The 22,481-nt window shown below is 43.0% G+C and overlaps 1 protein-coding gene across 2 annotated transcripts in view; it reads left to right on the top strand.

Moving 5' to 3' along the window:
- TEAD4 (TEA domain transcription factor 4) overlaps positions 1-22,238 on the top strand; it is a 51,648-nt gene extending 29,410 nt beyond the window's left edge. The window contains exons 3-12 of one of the 2 annotated variants that reach the window (XM_026079984.1): positions 146-210; positions 1,157-1,219; positions 5,052-5,186; positions 6,026-6,069; positions 8,714-8,769; positions 9,497-9,627; positions 10,942-11,115; positions 17,459-17,599; positions 19,092-19,244; positions 21,998-22,238. In XM_026079984.1, the coding sequence (XP_025935769.1) occupies positions 146-210; positions 1,157-1,219; positions 5,052-5,186; positions 6,026-6,069; positions 8,714-8,769; positions 9,497-9,627; positions 10,942-11,115; positions 17,459-17,599; positions 19,092-19,244; positions 21,998-22,111 (1,076 nt within the window). In that variant the 3' untranslated portion in view covers positions 22,112-22,238. Of the gene's footprint in view, positions 1-145; positions 211-1,156; positions 1,220-2,047; positions 2,201-5,051; positions 5,187-6,025; positions 6,070-8,713; positions 8,770-9,496; positions 9,628-10,941; positions 11,116-17,458; positions 17,600-19,091; positions 19,245-21,997 lie in introns of those variants that run through there. The other variant, XM_026079985.1, reaches the window with a different exon arrangement.
- The last annotated feature ends 243 nt before the right edge of the window (positions 22,239-22,481 follow it).

A 22,481-nucleotide genomic window follows, 5' to 3' on the forward strand; every position in this document is an offset into this window, starting at 1 on the left:
CTGAATGAGGATCTTCCTGAGATAGAAGATAGTGTGAGAGCATGTTATCTCTCTGCTGACCTCTATGATATAAAGTTCCATTATGCATCTTTTGCCTGTGGTCATAGCTCTCTGAACTTGTGTTTGCATTATTTCTCTGTTCCAGGCCGAAACGAGCTGATTGCCCGCTATATTAAGCTGAGAACAGGGAAAACACGCACAAGGAAACAGGTAAGTGTAAAGTTTCCTCTGTGAACATTAGCTGCTTTGTGCCATTCCACATGGAGAGGGCTTGTGAGAACAAATTCCTTTGCTGCTCACTTGCTATTAGCTTCTGGCTTTCTTCGAAAGAGATTGTTGTGCTGAGCTGGCTAATAAGAGTGGTGGGCAGAGTCAGCTCACAAATTCTACAATTGGACTGTGACGCTCATCCCTCCCAATCACATCACGACACACAATGTTTTCTGCTGCTAAGCAGTGTGCAATTTTATTTGTCTGGTCTACAAATGAGCATTTCTGTGACCATCAGTGTGTAAGTATGGCCTTCTATATCAAGGTTCTTTCTTCAGCCCAGATGGATGGACAGCAATGGTGATTTTCAAAACACTTGGCATAAAGGAATTTCTATGTGATTTGGGAATGACAGTCAAGACAATGCTGGGAAATTCCTGAGTAACCTGGACCTGCTTTGAGTAGGAGGTTGACTGTATGGCCTCCATAGGTCCTTCTACTTAAATTATTCTATGATTCTGTGATGCATTTCAGCCCAGACTAGATATAGAGAAGTTCTGAGGGTCACTGTATAATGGCTAGGGATGCAGAACATGTGTTTCCCTTCTCCTAAGAGGAGGCTAAATTGAGGAGCAAAGAGATCAGAACTCTTAACCCCCAGAATTAAGGGTGGGTTCTGCAGTTTTAGAGAGGTCTCTGGATTGATAAAGCCATTTGAATGAAAGAGGCCTTAAATGGTCCATTTCTGCTTCTCCCCCATCTCACTTCATGACAGTTAATTTATGTTCAGAGAAGCATCTCACTGCTATCTCAAACAAACTAAAAAAGAAGGAGAAAATCCTAAATAATTACCTATTGCTCAAGGTGCCCAAAGTATGTTGTTTACTTCTGCAAGTGCTACCAACTACTTCTCTGGAATAAAGATGGATTTTGTCTTTCAATGCAGGTATCTAGTCATATCCAGGTCCTGGCAAGGCGAAAAGCTCGAGAGATCCAAGCTAAGCTCAAGGTATGATGTGTATCCTTTAACATATCTTTCAAGCCCCCCCAGTCAGACATTCCCTCATCCTTTCCCTCCTTGAATGGCCTCGATAAAGGGTGAGATCAGCCACAAACTCTAGTAAGCTGGGAAGGAAAAGGTACTTCTCAGGAAGTGTTGTGCAAACATTTGTATTGTTGAGGCTCTGTGACGTCTGAGGCAATTCTGTTTAAAGAATAAAGAAACAATACCTTTAGTTTTGATGTGTCTTATATTTTGCCTCTAGTTTATGCTGCTGTCGTCCAGGTCTGAGAGTCCCTGGGGAATAAGGGAGAAGTGTTTACTTGAAAAGGAGGGGGGTTATGGAATGTTGGTGAATGACCCAGCGGCTGGGTATCCTCATTAGTATTGTTACTTGAGAAGGAGGGGGTTATGGTTACAAATGCTGGCCAGTACTTCAGTCCCTTACGTTGTGGTAGCCTTGGGAAAGTGTAGTCTTACAGTTACTGCAGCACTAGTTCCACCTCTACTACTGGTAGTGCTGTGGACTTGTCTGCAAGAAATAGTGTCCTGAGTTGGCATAACCACTGCGAGGAAGTAACAAAGCTGTCTGGCATCTTCTCAGGGAAAATGGTGCCAGCTGAGTTGACTTTGCCCTTTGATTAATTCAGACTTGATTTGAAGAGGCCTGGGTTGATCAGAAGAAACATGGCTGAGTTCTGCCCACTTGCTTAAGTAAACCTCAGTGTTTTTCTTTCCACAGGAAGAGCTCGGAGAACAAGCTAATGAACTGATAGCTCTTGACATTTATTTTCACTCAGATTTGAAGCAGGAAAATGGTTTATATGCTCAGACTGAATTGATGTAAATGTCAAGAAGGTCAAGCTTATGGGTGACAATTGCACAAGAGGGTTCTCCCTGCTAGAATGTGAGCTGTCCAGAAAGGGCCTGTTGAGCAAGAAGAGAGGTCCAATCCTTGTTCTGTGCCATCAAGACAGACAGGGAAGTAAGGTACACACTGACCTTCCCTATTTGATATGCCAATAAGTGATCAGGAGGGAATCGTGTTTCCTTCCCTGTATGAAGCACATTCTCCCTGATCTTTTATGCTTTGGATGATAATGATAGTCTTGACAGACCAGTCCAGCCCTGACTGTTAAGTGGACAGTTTCTAGAAGGTGCTTCTTCTTGGCTATCTGGGCCGTTTCTCTGTTGGCCTCATGAGGAGTGGACTGTCTGTGAGTGAACTGTTGGCACTCAATCCTGACCAGTGCTGAATTGCATGCATCTCTGTTGTGAGCAGTGATTATCTCCAAGAGTCATGACTGTATCCCCCCATCCCATTCCTGGCTCCATTTTAGAAAACAGTGCTGTGTCTGTAATTAGCCTGTTGTGTTTCCAGCTGCTCTGATAAGGGAAAGAAGTTACAAATTACAACTGTCTAATTCAGTGCTTCTAGGTAGGGCTGCCTAAGCCTGAAGCCTGTGGTGCCGTTAAGTGGTCAATTCAGGTGGAGGCCTGCTTGAGTGACAAGTTCGAGCAAGTAGGAAACAACAACTGCCCAGGGCATTAAAAGACTTGGTGCTGCTTATATCTGTAACCTTGATTCCATTCCTTGTGTGTCACAGCTGTGGGATTTGGCATGATTGAAAAGCCAGCCAGCCGAGCCAGTTTCCACTTAGCACACAGGAGCAAGCCTTTTTTGTTCTCAGGGAATGAAGGTGTTTCAGGGAGCTCCATGGAGCCATCGGTTGTTCTCCTTTTACACTACTTCGGGCCATGCTGTGAGCTCTACTCAGCTGCCTGCAGTGAACCATTCCTCAGTACCAGACTGTTCCTTTCTGCCTGCAGAGGCAAGTCTGTAGCACTGATTCAACTCATTTACTTCTTTGCTTTCCCTAGTCATTTTCATAGAGCAAGGAAATGAAATCACAAAAGCTGCTGCCCTTCTTCCAAGTTCTTGCTGAGAGCTGTGTGTTCTTCTATCACTGTTCATTTTCCATGCCAAGTATACATTTTCATGTTTACATCCTAGAGATAAGAGCTGCCACGTTATGACTTATTAGAGCAATTAATGTAGTACTATTTTCTCAACATGAACTGGGGTGTCTTCCATAAGTGTGCATATTGCCTATAACAGAGATAGGGAAGTAGGGTAAAGCTTGAAGAAAAATATGTCCCCAGATGTCAGTAGTTTTCAATGTCCTATGTGGTTAATAGATGTCACCTGTACTAAGGGAAAAAGAGGGAATTTGGGGGGGAGGGGGTTCTTCCAGTGTGTTTTGAGAAGGACAAAACAGTAAACAAAAAATGCAAATATTTTAATAAGACTTTTTGTTGCTTCATTTTCGGTTTATTATTTAAGCATCAATTGCATGGGTTTTTTGTACTAGAAATGCAAAAGACAAATGAATACAGAACTATTAGCTGAAAGAGAAAGGAGATGTCTTTGATGAAGACGTGTTTTTTTTCCAGCAGCCTGTCAGGCATTTAAGCGAAACAGAAAAACAGAACAGGAGATGATAGTTAAAATCTTTTCTCTGCTCCATAAACTCAGGTAGACAAAACATTATTTTCTAGTAAGAAAGTAAGGAGAGAAAAAAAACCTTTTTCAGTACTGGCAGCTGGGAAATGGTCCTTATATGTGTCATGAAAAAAAAAAAGTGAAAAGAATGCTTATCCTTTAAAAATGTTGCAGGTAAGCTTTAAAGTATTCCCCACAGCATCATTTAAACTGGATTCTGAAAAACTTTCCCTTAGCTTTGGAGAGGCTTAGGAATGTTCTCAGCAATTAAAATGTTTCCCTTCCATACACTTGAATGGTACTAACAGGAGTCACGGATGTAAAGAAGATGATATCCAAGTTGTGGCCATTTCTATAGATCATTCCACTTATAAATTATCATTTATTATTGAGCTTTTTTTATACTTCCTCTAAATGTTTTTCTCTTACATGCAACAGAATCCCTAGGATTTAAACTTAGAAAACCTCAGAGAAAGTGGGGGTGGTAAAGCGAATGGAGACCTAACAGTGAGAACTTACTGCAGTTACTAAAATCAGCAGGCTAAATGAATGCAAGCAGGAGATGAGAGTTGCTGAAAAAGAAAAGAGCTTACCTCTTTCAACAACTTCTCTAAGCCAGGGAACTCACCTGTGGCATTGCCATTACAATTATAATTACAATGTCACAGTTAAAAGTAGAGTCTCTGAAGGATAAAGATTAGTTTTAGGAGTAGGAAGAAAGGCAGTACGTGGGGAAGTTCTTCTGCTTGCCCTTTTCTTGGTAGAAGAAATGAAGAATGCTTTTAGTTTTAAACATACATTAGACCCCCTAGTTGTTGCACTGTGTCATTGCTTCTAAAAAACGTGTGCAATTCCACAGCCATGTTAAAATACAAAAAAGAATGTCCTAATATGTGTGCCCTGGGAGATTGCCTGTCTCCCCAGGGATGGGACTAAAATGATCAACTCTGAGACTAGTGCAATCCCAAACTGAGGTTGTATTTTTGCAGTCATGATGACAAACTCCTTCTGTTTTAATAATGAGGTTGTTTTTAGTGTCTTTTTGATGATCAAGCATCTTTCCCATTGAATGTTCTTACCAGTGATTAAAACACAGGAATAAACACAGGAATGGTCCCAGCATTTCAGAAAGGAAGATCAGTCATATCTGAAGCTGCAGGAATGGGCAAGAGACTTTAGCTTTGAAGAATTCTTAGGATTGTTGTAAATCTGCTGTCCTGGTTTTCAGAAATGCTTGTCTCCTACAAAGAAGGGGGTGAGAAATCCTGGTTATTAGACCAGGAAATGTATTTATCATTATAATCATTCTGTTTTTTCTCTTTCTCCTCTTGCCCATAGGATCAGGCAGCTAAAGATAAAGCCATGCAAAGTATGGCTACAATGTCATCTGCCCAGATTATCTCCGCAACGGCCTTCCATAGTAAAATGGCCTTGCCCGGTCTCCCACGACCAGCCTACCCTGCTGTTTCTGGGGTGAGTGAATCAGAGACTGGGAGGTGTTGGGCAGAGGAGACTCGAATATTTGAAAGGGTATTGGGACCTGTTTAGGAACATCCTGGGGACATATCAAAAAGAATGAGGCCAAAAGACACTATCTTTGTAGAGCAAATTTGTCATGTGGCTGCAATAGTTTGCATCTGATTCTCTGCTCACATGTAAAACAATAGATTTTCACTGTATGCTTTTTCTAAAATGACACAAGTGAGAGAAGAATGAGATCCTTTGGGTTTTCAACTGTCTGAAATATTTTTAGATCTCTGTATCCCTCTCTCAGTCCACAATCTTGCTGGATAAAACTGTTTGGGCCATCCTGACCCTTTCCCAAGTTCACCATTGGAACAGTATGCTCCTGAGTATGTAGATCACAAATTGATGGCCGTTGTATAAAACCTTTAAGAGAGGAAGGCCTGTCAGCATGCCCTAACCTTGAAGCTGGGCCTAGTCAGCTTTGCTGAACATTGATTTCTGCCAAACTACTCCTGTGAGGTTCTCCTGGGGAAAATGCTCCCTCCAAGAGGGGAAGCATCATAAAGGTTCTGGAGACTTAGGTACAGGATGCATGCACAGTATTTAACATTAAAACTGCTATTGGGTCAGTCACTTGCGTGTCACTACTATTAGTGTATAGAAAGAAAGCTGAGACCAGTCAGCACCCCCACAGGGATGAAACCAGGAAGACAGAAAGGGAAGATATAGCTAATCTGCTCTTTTCAAAGCCTGGGAGCTTGCAGTTTTCCTCAAACAGAAGTAAGCCTTGCTTTCATCTCTAGCCTGAGGGTGGTGACTTTTGTCTGTATGTTGTTCTCTTGCAGTTTTGGCAAGGAGCTTTGCCAGGCCAAGTCAGATCTTCCCAAGAGTGAGTATTCCTTCCCCTGAGCATTTGAAGCAGGTGTTTCTGCTACTCCCTGTATGCTTCCTGAGGAATACTGTTAGCTTATTCAAGATTTAGGAAATGCTAAGATAAAGTAGTCCTTGTTCTCAGACAGACAGATTCCCTGACCATGGATCTGAGGCTCAAGGCCTCTGGTTGAAGATGAACTGAGAGTCATAAGAGAGCCTTAAATAGATAAAAACCTATGCTTTCCTACAGTTCCTTCAACATGGATTACACCCCTTTAAGATGTCCCATGACTCAAGCAGCCTAGTGTGGATTATGTTAGGGAGCTGCTGAATCTGGCAGCCTGGTAGAGGTGAGGCTGCCACAGCTCTATGCCCCCAGGTCCAACCAGTAGCAAGGCTGAACATGTATTCCCAATAGGCAGACACACAAACATATGTATACAATACACATACACACACATACAGTCAGCCACACAGATCAACACAGACAGAAACTCTCCCCAGACACGCAAACAGAAACAGCACCAATGGCTTCATCCTGTTCTCTCTGGCTGATGAGGATGAAGGCCCATAAGGGAAATATATACATATATGCGATGTGGATCCCTCTAGTAGCTGGGCTTCTTAGACCCTCTGTCTATCCCATAGCTGACCCCTGGATCCCTGGTCTCCCCAGTTGCTGACACCTGGGAATGCAAGTCCCTGAGGCCCGCAGCCCCACTCCAGTAGCTGATTCTGTCCCCCTCACTAACGGACACACAAACACGTGTAGCCCACACACACATAAACACACAGTATGGATTCCCCAGTAGCTGGCCTTTGTCGCACAGTCCATCCAGTAGCTGGTCCTGGATCCCCCATTTCCCCAGTTGGTGGCACTTGAGTATGCGATCCCCCAGACCTGCAGCCCCACTCCAGTTGCTGGTAGCAACCTTCTCACTCACACACACATACACGCACATGCATTGTGGATTCTTCCAGTAATTGGGCTTAGACACACAGTCCATCCAGTAGCTGGCTCTGGATCCTTGTTCTTCCCAGTTGCCTTTCATACAGACAGACAGACACACACACACACACACGCGCACGCGCTCAAGCCCCTCTCAGCCAACTCCTAGGCCCCACGATCTCCAGCAGTTGACCTGGACCCCTTCGGTCTCTCCAGTAGCCAACTCCTCCAGGTGCTGGCTCCCAAGCCACTTGACCTACTTGCTGACTAGTCCAGCTTGCTGTTTGATAGTGATGACAGACTGACACACATACCCTCACTCACTCCAGTTGCTGGCACCACAGAAACATGGGCCCTGTGACCTGTGGTCTCCACTCAGTTTAATAAGAAGGTGGGACAGACTGCACTGCTCAGGCCCAGCAACCTGTTTAAATGCGACTGGCCCCTTTTATGCCATTATGCCTCTATTTTCCCACATTTGTTCCTCCCCAGACCACCTCGATCCTTCCCTTTTCCCACCTTTGGTTCCTCCCCTAAGCCACCCATAATAAGCCTGATGCAATCCCGAAATGCTCTTGCCCTGCATCCCATAATGTATCCCACGGCCCTAGGCAGTAACCCCGTGGGTGTCTCGGATGACCAGGAGAGCTGCTCCTGTTGACTGATCTGGTGGGTTTCACCCGTGGACCCTGGGGCTGATGGCCCTCCTGGGACAGCCCCGGGAGGGGCCGGGGCAGGGCCCGTGTCTCTGAGGGGGTTGTTTGGGTTCTCTCCGTGCTCCTTTGTGTTTGTGGTGATGAGCCTTTTCTGGGCTGATGGCTCTTCTGTGATGGGCCTGGGAGTAGTTCCCACCTGCCGTTGTTCCTCTGTGCTCCTTTGTGTGTGTGGAGATGAGCTATTTATCACATAACCTAACAGGAAATGGTTCTGTGAGCACTGCAAGCCAACTTAAATACAAGCTGCTTAGAGGGAGGCTAGTTCTTCACCCCTAGCCCTGTGTTCCTGCTGTCTTCTTGTGCTATTGCTAATGTTTGTGGGGTAGATCAGGGAACAGATCCTGTTAAGCGATCTTGAGGGGGAAAATGGTTAGTAAATGGACTGGAGCAGTTCTGAGAGGAATGAAAGGTATATTTTATGCCTTTAGCTTGAAAGTGAATCGGGAAGGGTCAGTGTGAAAGGTTCTTTTACAAGCTCAAAATATCTGCTGCCCCTGAGGTCAAATGTTATCTCTAGGTGCAGTTTTTTCCTACAGTGGTGTTAAAATGGGGCTGAGCAGTCTTGAGAAACTAGGTTCAATTGTGGATGTTGAACAGCTCTGAAAATCTGGGCCTAAAAGTCTGGGAGGAGCCCAGCCTAGAAATATACCGACTTGCATGTATTTAAATCCATCCAAAGGTGAAAGGAAAAAGTAAATAAATGGGTCCTAGTGCCTATGTTGACAAGCTGAATAAAGATTTCCAAATAAAATAAATCTGGGGATCTTGTTGTATATCTGCAGGGAAGACTTACTCAGTCGAACCCAGGCTGTTTTTGTTTCTTGAGTTTTTCTCTTGACCCTCTCTTGCCTGCACAAATGTACTTTGCAAAGCCACTTACGCCAATAAGTCCATCAGGAGAAATACTTAATCTAATTTGCACGGTTGGCCAAGATTCTTTTACTTTCCTTTTGTTTTTTGTTACTATTAACCGTCTCTCTTGTGTGTTTCTGTAGCGTGAAACCTTTTCCTCAACAACCCTATGCTGTACAACCTCCGCTTCCCTTACCAGGTAGGTAAGGAAATACAGTTCCTTGTGCTGAAATTATATTCTACCTTCAAAGTAGCCAATGCTTTAAAAAAGGTTAAAAACGGCTAATTAAAAAAAAAGATTGGGCCTATAGAAATATTTCAGTGAGCTCAAAATTTGTATATGATTTCCCCTTACCACTGGCTCCCATCGTTTTACTGAGAGCTGAAAATTTTTAATTTTGCCGTATTTTGAAAAATATTTTTCCCTGTTTTTTTGGTTGGTTTTAGGTTTCTTTTCTCCCTGGCTCAACAGAAAATACGAGTTTACATATCTCTACTGTCCTTCCACCATGCTGCATTTGCTGGAATGCATTGTTTCCCATCATGCCACTATTGCCTTTTCAGTGCCTGGTTAAGTGGAGCTTTTCCTTCTGAATTCCCCTATTGTGAGAGGCTAATGGTGATGTTAATGGTGATGCTCATTCTCTGTGATACCTCAGGGCTCAATCAGGCTCATTTTAAAGTTGGTGAGGTTTCAGAATCAGCTAGATTGGCTTTTACATCATACCAACACTGTCTTAGCTGAGGATAACTGACAAGCTGTTTAGAGCACAGGTGGAGCGAGGAGCCTGTGAATGTTATTTCTGCATGAAGACTGAAGTCAGAATCAAATCTAATTAGTCAGCTCCAACAACAGGTGCTTTACTTGAAAGCTGTTACCAACTTGTCTCTTTCTAAATTTTGTTATATAAATCCTGTTTGCTTAGGGTTTGAGCCTCCTACTGGTCTCTCACCTTCCCCATCAGCACCAGCTTGGCAAGGACGAAGGGTGGCTAGCTCCAAACTTTGGATGTTAGAATTCTCTGCGTTCTTGGAACAACAACAAGACCAAGACACAGTAAGATACACACCTGACTGCCACCCCTCATTTATTTTTGGTCTCCAGGTAGCTTCTGTTCATCATGGATGTGTTATGCACTACTATATATGTGTGGAAATACTTGCTTCATTGATCTACTGAGAATAGAAAGGCATCTTTGGGAAACACAGAACCCAGTTAAAACAGATTCTCCACTTAGAGGACAGAATTGCTTAAAAGCAATATAGCAAGCTCTGTCATCTGTTTCTGGTCTCCCCTTCCAGTATCATTGTTGTTTCTATATGTGTACCAGAGTTCAAGGCGCTGAGGTCATAAACCAATTGTACAGCCTCTGTACAATCTGTACAAATACAACAAAAGCTATTCTTTGCCTTTGAGGACAGACCCAGAATCAGAGGATGGTAAGATCACCTGAAGCCACATGTCATCTCTCTGGTGTGTTGAGAAGAACTGAAATTTATTTGGGGGCAACTGGGACGAATTTGCATCATTGTATTTCCATGGTGCCACCTATAAAATGGAAGTAAGATCTGCATGTCTCTTGAAAGCCTTGTGAATCTGCATCTTGAGACATACATTGGTGCTGGGCCAATTATGTTTCCTGTCTCTGAGACAGGAAAACTGCTGTTCAGAAATGTATTTGGTGCCAATATTTGGCTGGCGCACTGCTGTGGGATTTCAGACAGCACTTCACAGGACAGGAAGCTGTGATGCTTGTTGGCTGAGTGACCTGAGACAGGTAACATTCTGCATCTCAGGGTATTTCTGACTATAGAACAGCAGCATGAGGCGATGGTTTAGGAGTAAATATAGGAAAAAAAACAATGTTTCAGACAAAGCAAGAAGTATGGGTGTATCAATAGGAAAGAAATAACTGTTTGAGCTGGTGTTAGCCGAGATATTTGTGCTAATACCTCTGCTCTCTTAGAAAGTGATATCAAATCTTCATTGACATCAAGTAGTCAGGCCTTACCCCTCACTTCTAGATAAAGATGACAGAGCATCTATTGTCACAGTTCTGGAGTGTTAGTTCAGTCCTTGCTTGGTAGGGGGGCACAAAGCTTTCAGTCTAATCACTCCTACCATTTTCTGCAGCACACCCTTTTGTTTACTGTTCACACTCCCCGCATGAATTGGTAAGTGAACTGCACACTTCCTGGGCTTGAAGTTCTTTTTTAATGGTCTGACCCTGTCCAGAGCTCTTTGGATTTCTGTGCTGAGATGGACTCAACCAGTTTGCTGAAAAGTCTCAGCTTTTCTTCTCTGAAGAACTGTGAGTGTTCAGTATGTACTGAACGATTTCCTAATTCCATGTTTTTCCTCTCCTTGCAGTATAACAAACACCTGTTTGTGCACATTGGGCAGTCAAGCCCCAGCTACAATGACCCCTACCTCGAGGCAGTGGATATCCGGCAGATCTATGACAAGTTCCCTGAGAAGAAAGGGGGCTTGAAGGAGCTCTTTGAAAGGGGGCCAGCTAATGCCTTCTTCCTTGTCAAATTCTGGGTAAGGGAAGGACCCTTTGCAGGGTACCCATTTACTGTCAAGTTCTCACTGTAAAAGTGGTGGCCTCAGTAGCTGTTAAAGACTAACAAAGATCTAACAAATTTTTGCTGTGCAGGAAACTGTTCATACAGCCACAACTGTCAGCTGGTATCTTTACTTGATTGCAAAAGGCCCACATTCTGGCCTGGAGCAAGACAAATCCTTCATGTCTTCTGTACAGTTCTTCTTGACTAGTGCTTGGAGAGTTTATTTACCAATGGTGACTTGGGCCCTTTGAAATTTTTATTTATGTGTAACAGGTGAATTCAGAGGAAATTATTCTCCTTTGCATTCTCCTTTGCATATGTGTTCACTTTCCTCAGTGTTGAGTAACTTAGTCAGAGGCAGCATTTTTCCATCTCTTTTCCTATCTAATTAGGTGCATGTTGTGTTATCCAAGTACCAATAATTTACAAATGTGCATTTACTGCAGGCACAAGGACAGACACATATCACAAAATTGGCTTATTCTGATAATATATTGCTGAAATTACTTCTGGTAAATTGGAAGAAATCAGCCTGGCAAAAATCTATTCAATCAATTGGCCTGGATAATATTTTCATGACCTAGCAGATATTTGCAAAACATGTGCCATTATGCTTCAGGGTACAAGCAAAATACTTCTGGTTTTAGATGTTATCATAGGTATTACGCAATTAAAAATAATAGCAGCTTGGGGCAATGGCAGTCTAGATGGCTGAGGGAATGTGTAATGGGATATGGAGCCTTTCACCTTAAGTTTACCACTTACAATTCAACTCAGCACAGTGCCTGGGGGCTTTCCTAAGTCCTGGCTGTTTCTCCTTTGGCTGCCTAGGCTGGGATAAGGTACATGCTCAAGAGTTATTTTGCTTGTTTGGTGAACAACTAGAGCATTAGCTGATGAGGAACTGAGAAACCTAGGTTCTAGTCTCCCAAGTCTGAATCACATGTAGAGTTATGTTTTGACCTTCCTACTTGCTGAATTGCTGGGAAGATTAATTCACTTCAAATCATAGTCAATAATATTATTAATATTATCATTAATAATATTAATAATATTATTATTCCCTTGCATCTTGAAGGAATGGAATGCACTGGACAGAGTAGAGTAGACGTTTCTCTGCTCAGCGTTGTGCCTGGTACAGACTGGGCAGGGAGATCTGTGAGCAGGCACAGGACTGGGTATGATTTGGAACAAACTTTTCTGTAGAGAAAGAAACTTTGGAAGTGCAGAGAAAGGAGGAGTCCTTTCCTCAAAGCAGCAAGGCAGCTTTCAGTCCTGCTGGCCTAGGTGTTGTGAGGAGCTCATAGGAATCTGGGCATGGAGGCTGTAGCATTTGTAGACGTTACCTTCAAAGCAGTAGCTCTTTTGTCCATTAAAGACCCCATGAGATGCTGTAAGATTTTGTTCTGGTGTAATACTGGGAAGTTTAACCATATCTGTTTGGGACTTACCTGAGTCTCCAGTTCACATTTACAGGTTGATTTGGCTATGGCAAATAACGATGTTACTTCTTTCAGTCCTTTGCCTTCCCTCCCACCAGGAAGTAATCATCTCCATAGCAGGAAAAGCTGAACAGATTGGAGATCCACTCCTGAGCTCCTGCAGTTCTTTGTTCATTGTATTCATATATGTCACTACCATTTTCAGTTTACATGAATAAACCAGGCTGTAAATAATTCAAGTGCAGATATGTGTGCTAAATCGTCCCTGGAACAGGAGCAGTAACTTCCATGAGAGGGCAGAAGCCAGCAGCTTGGGGCAGTATCTATCTGTCTGAGGTGCTACAGCTCCATTTTCCTGCAAACACTAATCAGAACCCTTGGCTGGCTGCTACTATTATTTTCTGGAGTTACTGAAATTCCATGTATATGTGTTTATGTGCTGATATATTCAGAGGTGACAGAAAGAGATGGGTGCCCCACTTTTGCTGACTGACTCCCTAAGACAACTGAAAAACCTAGTGCATAATATTTTAAGTGATTTGGAATAAAGGGTGCAATGTAAACATCAGGTGGTTCAAACATGATCCCATTGCTTCATTGGGACAGGGCTCCCAGGAAAGTGTTTGGAAATGATGTTAGTGAATGGTGATGACTACTTAATTCAAACAATATTACCATAATTTTGCTTCCTGACAAATAGTTTAATGGTGATTAATTAGGTGTTAATTAGGTGTGAAATTCTACAGTCTGATCTTTTGGTGGGAGGCTTGCCAACTTGTGAAGGCACCTGCAGTGGCTTTTTACACTTCTGTCAAGCTTCTCATGAAGTGGACTTCTGCTTTACCTCGTATTGACTGTACCTGTTTTTGAATTTACCATATTTAAGAGTTCATGGGAATGTGACCTTAACTTTACTGGTGAGAACCTAAAAACCTTTGTCTGGTTCTGCAGTGGGGACCTCCTCTATGTTTATGTAGCTGTGGTCAGACCAAGCTATCCCTTGCACTCTGTAGCCTTGACCCTTTGTTCTTTTGACTCAGTGGGACAATTTATTTAGAAAGCAGGATTGGGTCCATGCGTATCACCTAACGCCCAAGGAAACGGCTTAACAATATTGTAAAGTACTCCCAGTCTGGTTCCTCTTTGGAGAAGGGGAAGAATTAATCTTTATTCAGACAGCTAAAGTGTGGGTCAAGTAAACAGTCCAGTGAGCTGCATTGTTATGTAAAAAGAGTATTACAGTAACCTGATAAAACCTAAACCAGGACAGAGTAGCTTTGCTACTCTCTAATATACAGTATACATTTTTGTGGTGGGAGTAAAGAAGCTGGATAAACTGTAGTAGGGGACATTCGATAGCGAGGACTTCAGCAGGGGCCATAAAAATTCACTAGGCAGCCTGAATTATGAAGAAGTCTGTGTAATGCCTATGCCTTCCTTGTTCCTATTAACACCTGTGCTACCGAGTTAAATCTAGCCTGGATTTGCCCACATATGCTCCAGACCTCAGTGTAGACAAGCCATGGGAAAACAACACTGCATTAATCTTTCTGATGGTCATGCCAGTGTGAAGATTTCCAGTCTTCTTCCAACCACTTGTTTCCAAACCTTGTGGAGACATTATCACTGCCTCAGTGGTGCCAATCCAAATGACGTAAAATGATTTAAAAAAATGTTAAACCCAAATTGTTTTACTGATGTGGTTTGACTTGTGGGCCCCAAATCTGTTTTCAGCACAGGGAGGAGACAGAAAATTGTGGGGCCAAGAAGGGATAAAGTGGCAAGAGAAGATGGGAACATATTCAGCTGGATAAATTGTTTAGTGAAACTACCTCCTAAGGAGAAGCAGATGTGAGGAAAAAAAATAATCGTCAGCTTTGTACTACTCTCCCCTGATAAATCAAAGGGTGCTCTTTAATATGTAGTATGTAGGAGCTGACAAATTTAGGAAGACATAAAAGGGATGGGTCCACAGCTGCTGTAAACTGGTATAATCCTGTTATGTGAGTAGAACCAAGCTGATTTACAATAGTTAAATATTTGTCACTACTTCAGAGGAAGAGATTCTACTTCAGAGTTGGAATCACAGAAAAGAAGACAAGTGGATTTCTTTCATCCATAATCTGTGGCAAAGATGCTACATCTATTGAGAGTTTCGGTGGAAACTGTAGGAAACAACAGTATGTCATTTTGAAGAGTGGTTTTTGATCATGTAGTTAAATACTGTGCTGTTATGCTCTCCATTAAGGGCAGAGAGAAACCTGTATATTCATTCCTAGTACTGCCAGCCAGTGTTGATCCTGAAACATTCAACCATTCTTTCATCTTGCCTGGACTGAATCTTTATCCAGCTAGAATTAACTGAATGCTATAACTGCTAGTCTAGGAGGTATTCCTGGAGATGCACTGCCCACTGTACTTCATTAAAAACCTATCCTAGATCTTTCACTTGCTCCTCAGTTTGTACAGTTAAAAAAAAAAAAAAAGTGATAATTGAGTTTTCTTGCCTTGTTGGCTTGGCCTTTCTGTGGCATCATTTATCTAAGGCAGATGGTAGTTTTTTTCCAGGTGGAAATACGCATGCATAAAGGCAGAGTGGCATCAGCGTCCGAGTATTGTGCTAAGTGGAAAATGGAACTTGATTTGGTGAAATAAATGGGGAAATGATTTATTTTATTCCTTTTCCACTCATCTTCATCCTCCATGTGCCCGACATAGCAAGTTAACTGCCAGGGGAACTGGAGTGAGGAGAAATACTGGATATTATTACACAGCACTTCTAATGGTCTTGGTATCGCTCTTGGCAAAGCGATAAATTCTTCTGTGGCCATAAGTCTGTGACGTGGGAGCTGCTGGTGAGTGGTATGGTACAGAGATCCTAGATCACCCAGCCTGACTTTCAGAGCCAAACTTTTGACTTGAAAGGAATGGCAATGTAGTGACTTTCTGGCTTCTTGCAGGTATTCTGCTATAGTTAAGTACTCAAACTCATTTGCTGTAAGAAGCAGTCCTGCACTCTATTTTCCCCATTGCTGCTCATCCTCTCAACAGATGCTCTTTGTGTGAATGCATACTAGCATTTCTGAACCACGTCTGGGAACTGATCCCACTGAGAACTAACTGAGCAGTTCCTCGGTTGGTTTTGTGCTACAGCTACACAAAAGTTTCTGCCAGTACAAGAGGGATGGGGAGGCACAAACTGCTGTGGGACAGTGAGACTGCTTTTGGTGGCAGGACCACCTTCATGTTCATCAAACTACAGCTTTGAGGTGTGGTTTCCCAAAACGCTCGAGCCATGCTGAGCCTGTGCTTCTATCGAAATAGACAGCCTTGCACCCTCAACTTTTGTGTGTGTGTTCTCACCTCTTTCTTCCCCTGCATCCACGTGGAGATTCAGGTGAGCTTTTTTGTCTGACTAACCCACCAAAACCACAACAAAACAAGAAAGTGTTTCAGCTGGGATCAGCTCTCTGGTCTAATTGCAGAGTTGCACAATTGCTAGTGGTGGCACAAGGACAGCAGCAGGCGTGTGTGGCTGTGTATGGGCAGACAGCTGCATTGCTGCTTTCTACTAGCAACACAGATGTAGATTGACTTAAACCTCTTGTGAAATTGCCAGTTTAGAGAAATAAGCTAACAGTATTGTCTCATGGTAGAAAGGACAGGTATTGTGTATGGCAAAGAAAAGGGAGTTTCATTATTGAGGTGCTTCAGTTCCCAGGCTAACATTGCCTGTCTTAGAGGCTACTCTAGATTTTGGATAAAAAAGTCGCCACTGACACTAGATAGGAAAAACATGCTAGAATTGCATTTAATACAGAGTCCTTTTTGCACTGTGGACAGGGCAATAGAATGCATTATAGCAGAAACACTATTTCTTGTTTCCTGTTTCCCTCAACTCAGCAGGAAGAATAGAATAGACTGAAATAACCCAGGGGAACTGGTCATTGGTTTTCGGGTAGTGTAAGTTAGCACCTGAGCTTACTGAGTACAGACAAGCTCTACCCTCTTAGTTTTGAAAGGGAGGAAGCCGAGCTGGGCATTCCCACCTGCTTTTTATTTCCAGGGTGCAAGTAAACCTTGCTGCTCTTCTTTTCGTAAGCAGGGTTAGATTGACCCCTGGTGGAAGTTTGAGGGAGCCATATGTTGGGAGTTAAGGAGTCACATCTCAACATGAGGCTTCAGCTGACCGATGGTAGGGACCTGCATTTGAAAACTGGCCAGCTGGGTTTGGGCTTAGGTGGAACTGGGTTGGATCCATCATCAAGCTACCTTCCTCATGTTGCATCCTGTCTACTTATATTCTTCATACCATAGTCAGGATCACCATATCTAATGCTCTTCCTTCATTCCCATTTTCCTTCTCCTTGCTCTCTTTCCCCTCACTGCATCTCCAGAAAGGAAAAAAAAGCTTTTTTGCAATTGCTGTACCCTTAACTTTCCTCCTCAGGGAGGCAGCCTAGTCTAGCCTATCTGTCACATTGCCCTGTCTCTACAATGTCCTCCTGTCTGCCCTCCATGTGCTTCTTGAGTACCTGCATGTCATCCTGGCACTGTCCCATTATGGTAAATATCAGCTAAGGCAACAGACTGTGTTGTATGTTTTTAAAGATCAGAGTATATTCCACTAGATTTCCTCAAAGTATATGCAAATTCCCACCACCATTTTCCAAACTGGGAACTGGATTTTAGTGCATGTTTTTTACCTTTCCTCTACTTGTTTGATGCTCATTAATCTGATTAAGGATCTTTGGGCACTCCAATACCTTCCGATCTTGGCCAAGCAAAACTCCTTTAGGTCATGGTAAAGACCACCACACTTGATAACCATCTATTCTTCTTGCCTTTTTTCTTTTTCTTCTTCTTCTTTTGCAGGCTGATTTGAACACCAAAATTGAAGATGAATCCAGATCTTTCTATGGTGTTTCCAGCCAATATGAGAGCCCTGAAAACATGGTCATTACCTGTTCCACTAAAGTATGCTCCTTTGGAAAGCAGGTGGTGGAGAAAGTGGAGGTATGCAGCAGTCACCTGGGTGCAAGGCTCTCTCAGGGCTGCTGTTCTGTTGCTGCAAGTACTTGCATGCTGCATATATCTCAAGGCAAAATGTATCCCATGCTTTTTGTTAGGGAGGTGGACTGGAGAAGCACTGACATTCATGCCATAGATTGTTATTTCTGAGACATGCAAGTGTAAGAATGCTCCAGCCTGCAACGTGGCCCTTTCTCAAGACTTCATTGAAGGTCTGGTACTGTTTGCTGCTTTTTCCTTGAGTCTCAGCTTCTGAAAACATGTGAATACATGAGACTCAGCTTCTTGGGAGCAGAGAGAAGCTGGGAAACCTGGGCCCATGTCTTTGTAGTCCAGAAAGCTGAAAGCAAGTAGACAACACCTCATTCTCATCAGTGATTTTAAACAGATCATTTATAGGGTATAGTCACAAATTAATAGATTGTAATCATTTATAGACTATAGGTTTATGATTTTGAGGCTTTTGTTAGTGCTTGTATACTTACAGCTCTAGCAACAGTGGGGCTGCTTAATTTTATATATATCTGGTATTGAAGAAATTCTTCTTTCTGATGCCAGATTCACTTGCTAAGACAGCTGCTCTGACTCCCTGTTGCCTTCTTTCTCAAGAAGCTTTTAGGTGCCGAAGGACAGTTCTGTTCACAAAACTGTGCATTCTAGTGTCAGTAATCAGCTCTAAGCTACATTCTTCCCCAGGACCCATCTCCAGCCACATGATAGCATGCCTGAAGTCTGGTTATGAATTTCTGTGTGGTCATATGATGGGATACATAAGCCAAGGAAGGGTATCATGGTGCATGAGAGAGGACATCAATCTTGTAGAATGAAAGGAGGTAAAAGGCATTTAAGGGTTCGCTGTGAAATGATAAAATCCAGTGTCAGCTTCTGTTCAAAGGAAGATGAAATATACAGGAGCTAAGATGTGAATGTGAGGAAAAATCCCTCTGTGTAACAGTAGCCAGACCCAAGGCCCTGTATGTGCCATCCCCTCTTCTGAAGGGTAGCACAGAAGGCTCTAGTCCTCCCCAGCTGTGAAGCTCCCTGAGCGTATGATTACCATCATTACTAGGAGCTTCCTATTCTTGCTAAGAGCAGTCATTTTTAACTTTTTTAGTTTACTGACACCTAATGCTTTTCCAGTAGAAATGCAGACCCTAATATAGCTGACAATTGGTTTGCTCCTCTTAGTTACCTTTCACAGCTCCTTGGCAGTTTTACACTTGTAAGCTGGAACCCATTGTTCTTAAAAAAAAAACAAAACAAAACAAACAAAAAAAAAAGTTGAAGAAATCAGAGGACTCAAGCAGACTGGCCTTGCTGTGGAGTACTGTAGAGGAATGATTAATCAGCTCATTAACATTAGCAAAATGACTTGAAAATGTTGTGGTAATTTTTCCTGTTCAGAGTCCCTTTATGTGATTAATGTGATAACGTTAACCCCGCACCCCACATGCCCCTCTTCTGTTTTACGTTGCAGACAGAGTATGCACACTATGAAAATGGACACTATTCCTATCGCATCCACCGCTCCCCTCTCTGTGAATATATGATTAACTTCATCCATAAACTCAAGCACCTCCCTGAGAAGTATATGATGAACAGTGTGCTGGAGAACTTTACTATTTTACAGGTGGGACATTGAACTGTTTTTGCTGAAGTTTAGAAACATAAAAGCCCCATGTAGGGGTTCACAGTTATGAGTCAAAGCAGATTTCCTTTTACAGCTCAGTATCTAACTGCAGTTAGTTATATCATGCAGATTGCACCTCAGGACAATTTATGGATCTCTAGAGAGCATAGCTCATACAGAGAAGCAGCAGAAAAAAATGAGAGCCCTGAGTAAGAGCAAGAAAAAGGAAAGATGAAAGGAGAACTGCTGAGACAGAGAGATACAGGAAGAACGAGGATGCAAAAGTTGCAATAATAAAAATGCTTGTTCCATTATTAGACAGACATTGAGGCCCCTTTTGCAAGGTAAAAAAGCAAGAATACTATCAAGTGGCCATACTGTTTTGGCATGGAGAGAATTTTCCATCCTGAGCAGGCAGAAGAAAAAGGTTGCTTCCTCAGGTCCATCCTGAACCTGGAAAGAATGTAGAGGAAGGAGCATGTTGTGGGAAGCACTGTGACACCTTCATGAAGTGCTGCAGCCTCTAGGTAGGGCAGTACTATAAGGCTACAGTAACTAGATTTCCATTATTGTCTGTGTAGCCTTTCCAGGCTCTGAAAAGCCTAAATTGGGGGAAGAAGGCAAAGATAGCTTAAAAGGTATATTTTCTTAACGGGCTGTGAGTTCTGTCCTCACCTCCACAAGGTGTGCCACAGATCTTCCCCCAGAGAACCTGAGGTTGGGTAAGTGGAAGAAACGGTAGAAGCTATATGAAAGAATGGAAATCAAGTGGTCTTCATTCCATCTGCTGAAGATCCTGTGGGACTTCAGGCAATTCATTTCACTGCCCTGTGGCTCAGGTACTTCAACTATAAAACAAGGCTGATAGCATCCGTATACCCCACAGGGCTTTAGAAGGCTTTGCTCTTTCATGTTTGTACCAAGCTCTTAGTGCCTGGAAGAAAAGATGAATGTAAATGCTATGGGTTTTTTTTCAGGTGAGCAAAGGTATGAAATGGGCAGAGCCAGAGAGATGAAAGGCCTGTGTGCTGCAATTCATATGGAGGAATGCTGTAACTGCTTTCTGCACGCATCATTCCTCAGCCAGCCCTGGGCTTGCTCTAGATTTATGAACGAAGCTGTCATATAGATATATGTCCTCTGGGACTTTATGTTCTGAATAATCTCATGGCCTTCTCTCACCTGCAGTCACAGAGAAGCATATTTCATGTGGGTGCTGGCATGGCCTTTCACATATTTCCGTTGTAATTTTGCAGTCCTGCTCTCTGAGTGGCAGGCTGAGAATTTTCCACCCCCCCAACAGAGAGGTGAAAAATGGTCATTCTTAATGCAAGGCATGCTGCTAGACCTCAGTTCCCACTGCCAAGTTCTGAGGCAAGTCTAATTATACTTTTTCTAGACCCTTTTATGAGTTTAGATACCCCTACTTTCACAATCATAGTTTATCTTGCTTTGTACATTGCTCTGTATCTAGCACTGAGATTTCAGAGCCCATTTTGGTGTAGATCTTCCAAAGGGGCTCTGGTGCCTTACCATTCCCAGATGCAGATAATTCACAACTCTACAGAGGGAAGGAGAAGTGTTAGTTCAGCTGCAAAACCAATCATAAAGTAAGGAAAGAAAAAAAAATAGACTAAAATCAAGCTGCTAAAATTAATAAGCAAGTCTGAAAGCATCTGTTTTCTTTCTGTTTTCACAAGGGTGGCTGGGCTTTGGTACAGTACAAGCCTCCAGCTGGTATCCTTTTCTTCTGCAGATGAGTCAGTGCTACTCCTGATCAAAATGTTGCTCCTCCAGCAGGAAAGAACTGCTTGAATCTTAAGCTGTGGCACAAACCTGAATTATGAGAGTGTGCAAAGGCCTGTGGTGTCAGACATACGGGAGAACGGAAAGCTGAGCTAGAAGCTCTGAGTGCAACATTTCACCTGTCCCTGCTATGTAGTGTAGGCAGTGAGTGCTTCTGAAGCTTAGACAGCACTGCTCCATCACCAGACTGCATTGCAGTTCAGTGACACTGGACTAGGTTGCAGAGGTTCCAAAGGTACCACAGAGAAAGAAGCACAAAAAGAGAAGCAAGCTTCTGTAAGAATACATGAGTATAATAGTCATTATTCTCCTGACATCTACAGCGTATGGAATGGGAGGTGTAAAGAAGTCAGACTTCTATGTCTCCTGTATAATGAGAAATACTCTGTGATCCTCACAGTCTATGTCTACCACTGACAAGCAGGAACAGATGGAGGGAAGGAACTGTTCATGGCTGTGGTATATCATCACATGAGCAGGAGCAGATGTGCCACAGCAAATGACGTCTCAAAACCCAAAGAACAGAGCAAAGAGAGGTTTTCCACAAAGCACCTTCTCTCTCCTGAAATCTGCAACACAAAGGGGTGGGGAGCAGGGTAACTTGCTGTCTCTTCAAGCAAGGGAACCACATGCTTGCTCCTGGGCCCAATAAACCCACTTCCCTGTCACTGCTTGATTTCAATTTTCTTTCCTCCACAGTGGACTCTGCTCACCTCCCTGTCTTTTCACTGCACTGTAGTCTTGATGCTTGGAAAGGGCTTAAAGGGTTTCCTTTGCTGGTTGTGTGGGCACGTGAATTGAGAGTTATGGCGGCTGAACTGTGTACCATTCCTGTGATTCTCTGTTCTTTGCCTATTATTGACTTTTTGCTCTATGTTAAATGTATTGCAATTTGTAAGCAGCACAATAGCAGTTGCCATCTCAGCTTCCTCTCCATTTCTGTCTAGGTTGTGACAAACAGGGACACACAGGAGATCTTGCTGTGCATAGCATATGTTTTTGAGGTGTCAACTAGTGACCACGGTGCCCAGCATCACATCTACCGGCTGGTGAAGGACTAGAGACTCTCTACCCCAAGTCATCCATGGGATATATGTCTGAAGAAAATGCCCATGCTTGAGCACCCCCCCATACCCCACTGTCAACTCGAAAAATAAACTGCAGATATTGTGTATTTTCAGAAAAGCACCTCTGAGCTGTTTTATAGTTGAGAGGGCCAAATAATAAGTTTGTATCTCCAGGTTTGTGCAAGTGGGGAAAAGACTTGGAGTCGAAGAAACAGGCAAATAATTGCAAAGGAGTTTAACTACAAACAGCATTCTCTGGGATGTATCCCCCACACTGGGAAACCAGGCCTCAGAGCAGGCACTGGGTGTGATCATGCAGATAAAAAGACTGGTATGCACCTGAGCATGCAGCTATGGCAGTGGT

Source organism: Apteryx rowi, unplaced genomic scaffold, assembly GCF_003343035.1.
Source record: "Apteryx rowi isolate R43461 unplaced genomic scaffold, aptRow1 scaffold_506, whole genome shotgun sequence".
NCBI lineage: Eukaryota > Metazoa > Chordata > Aves > Apterygiformes > Apterygidae > Apteryx > Apteryx rowi.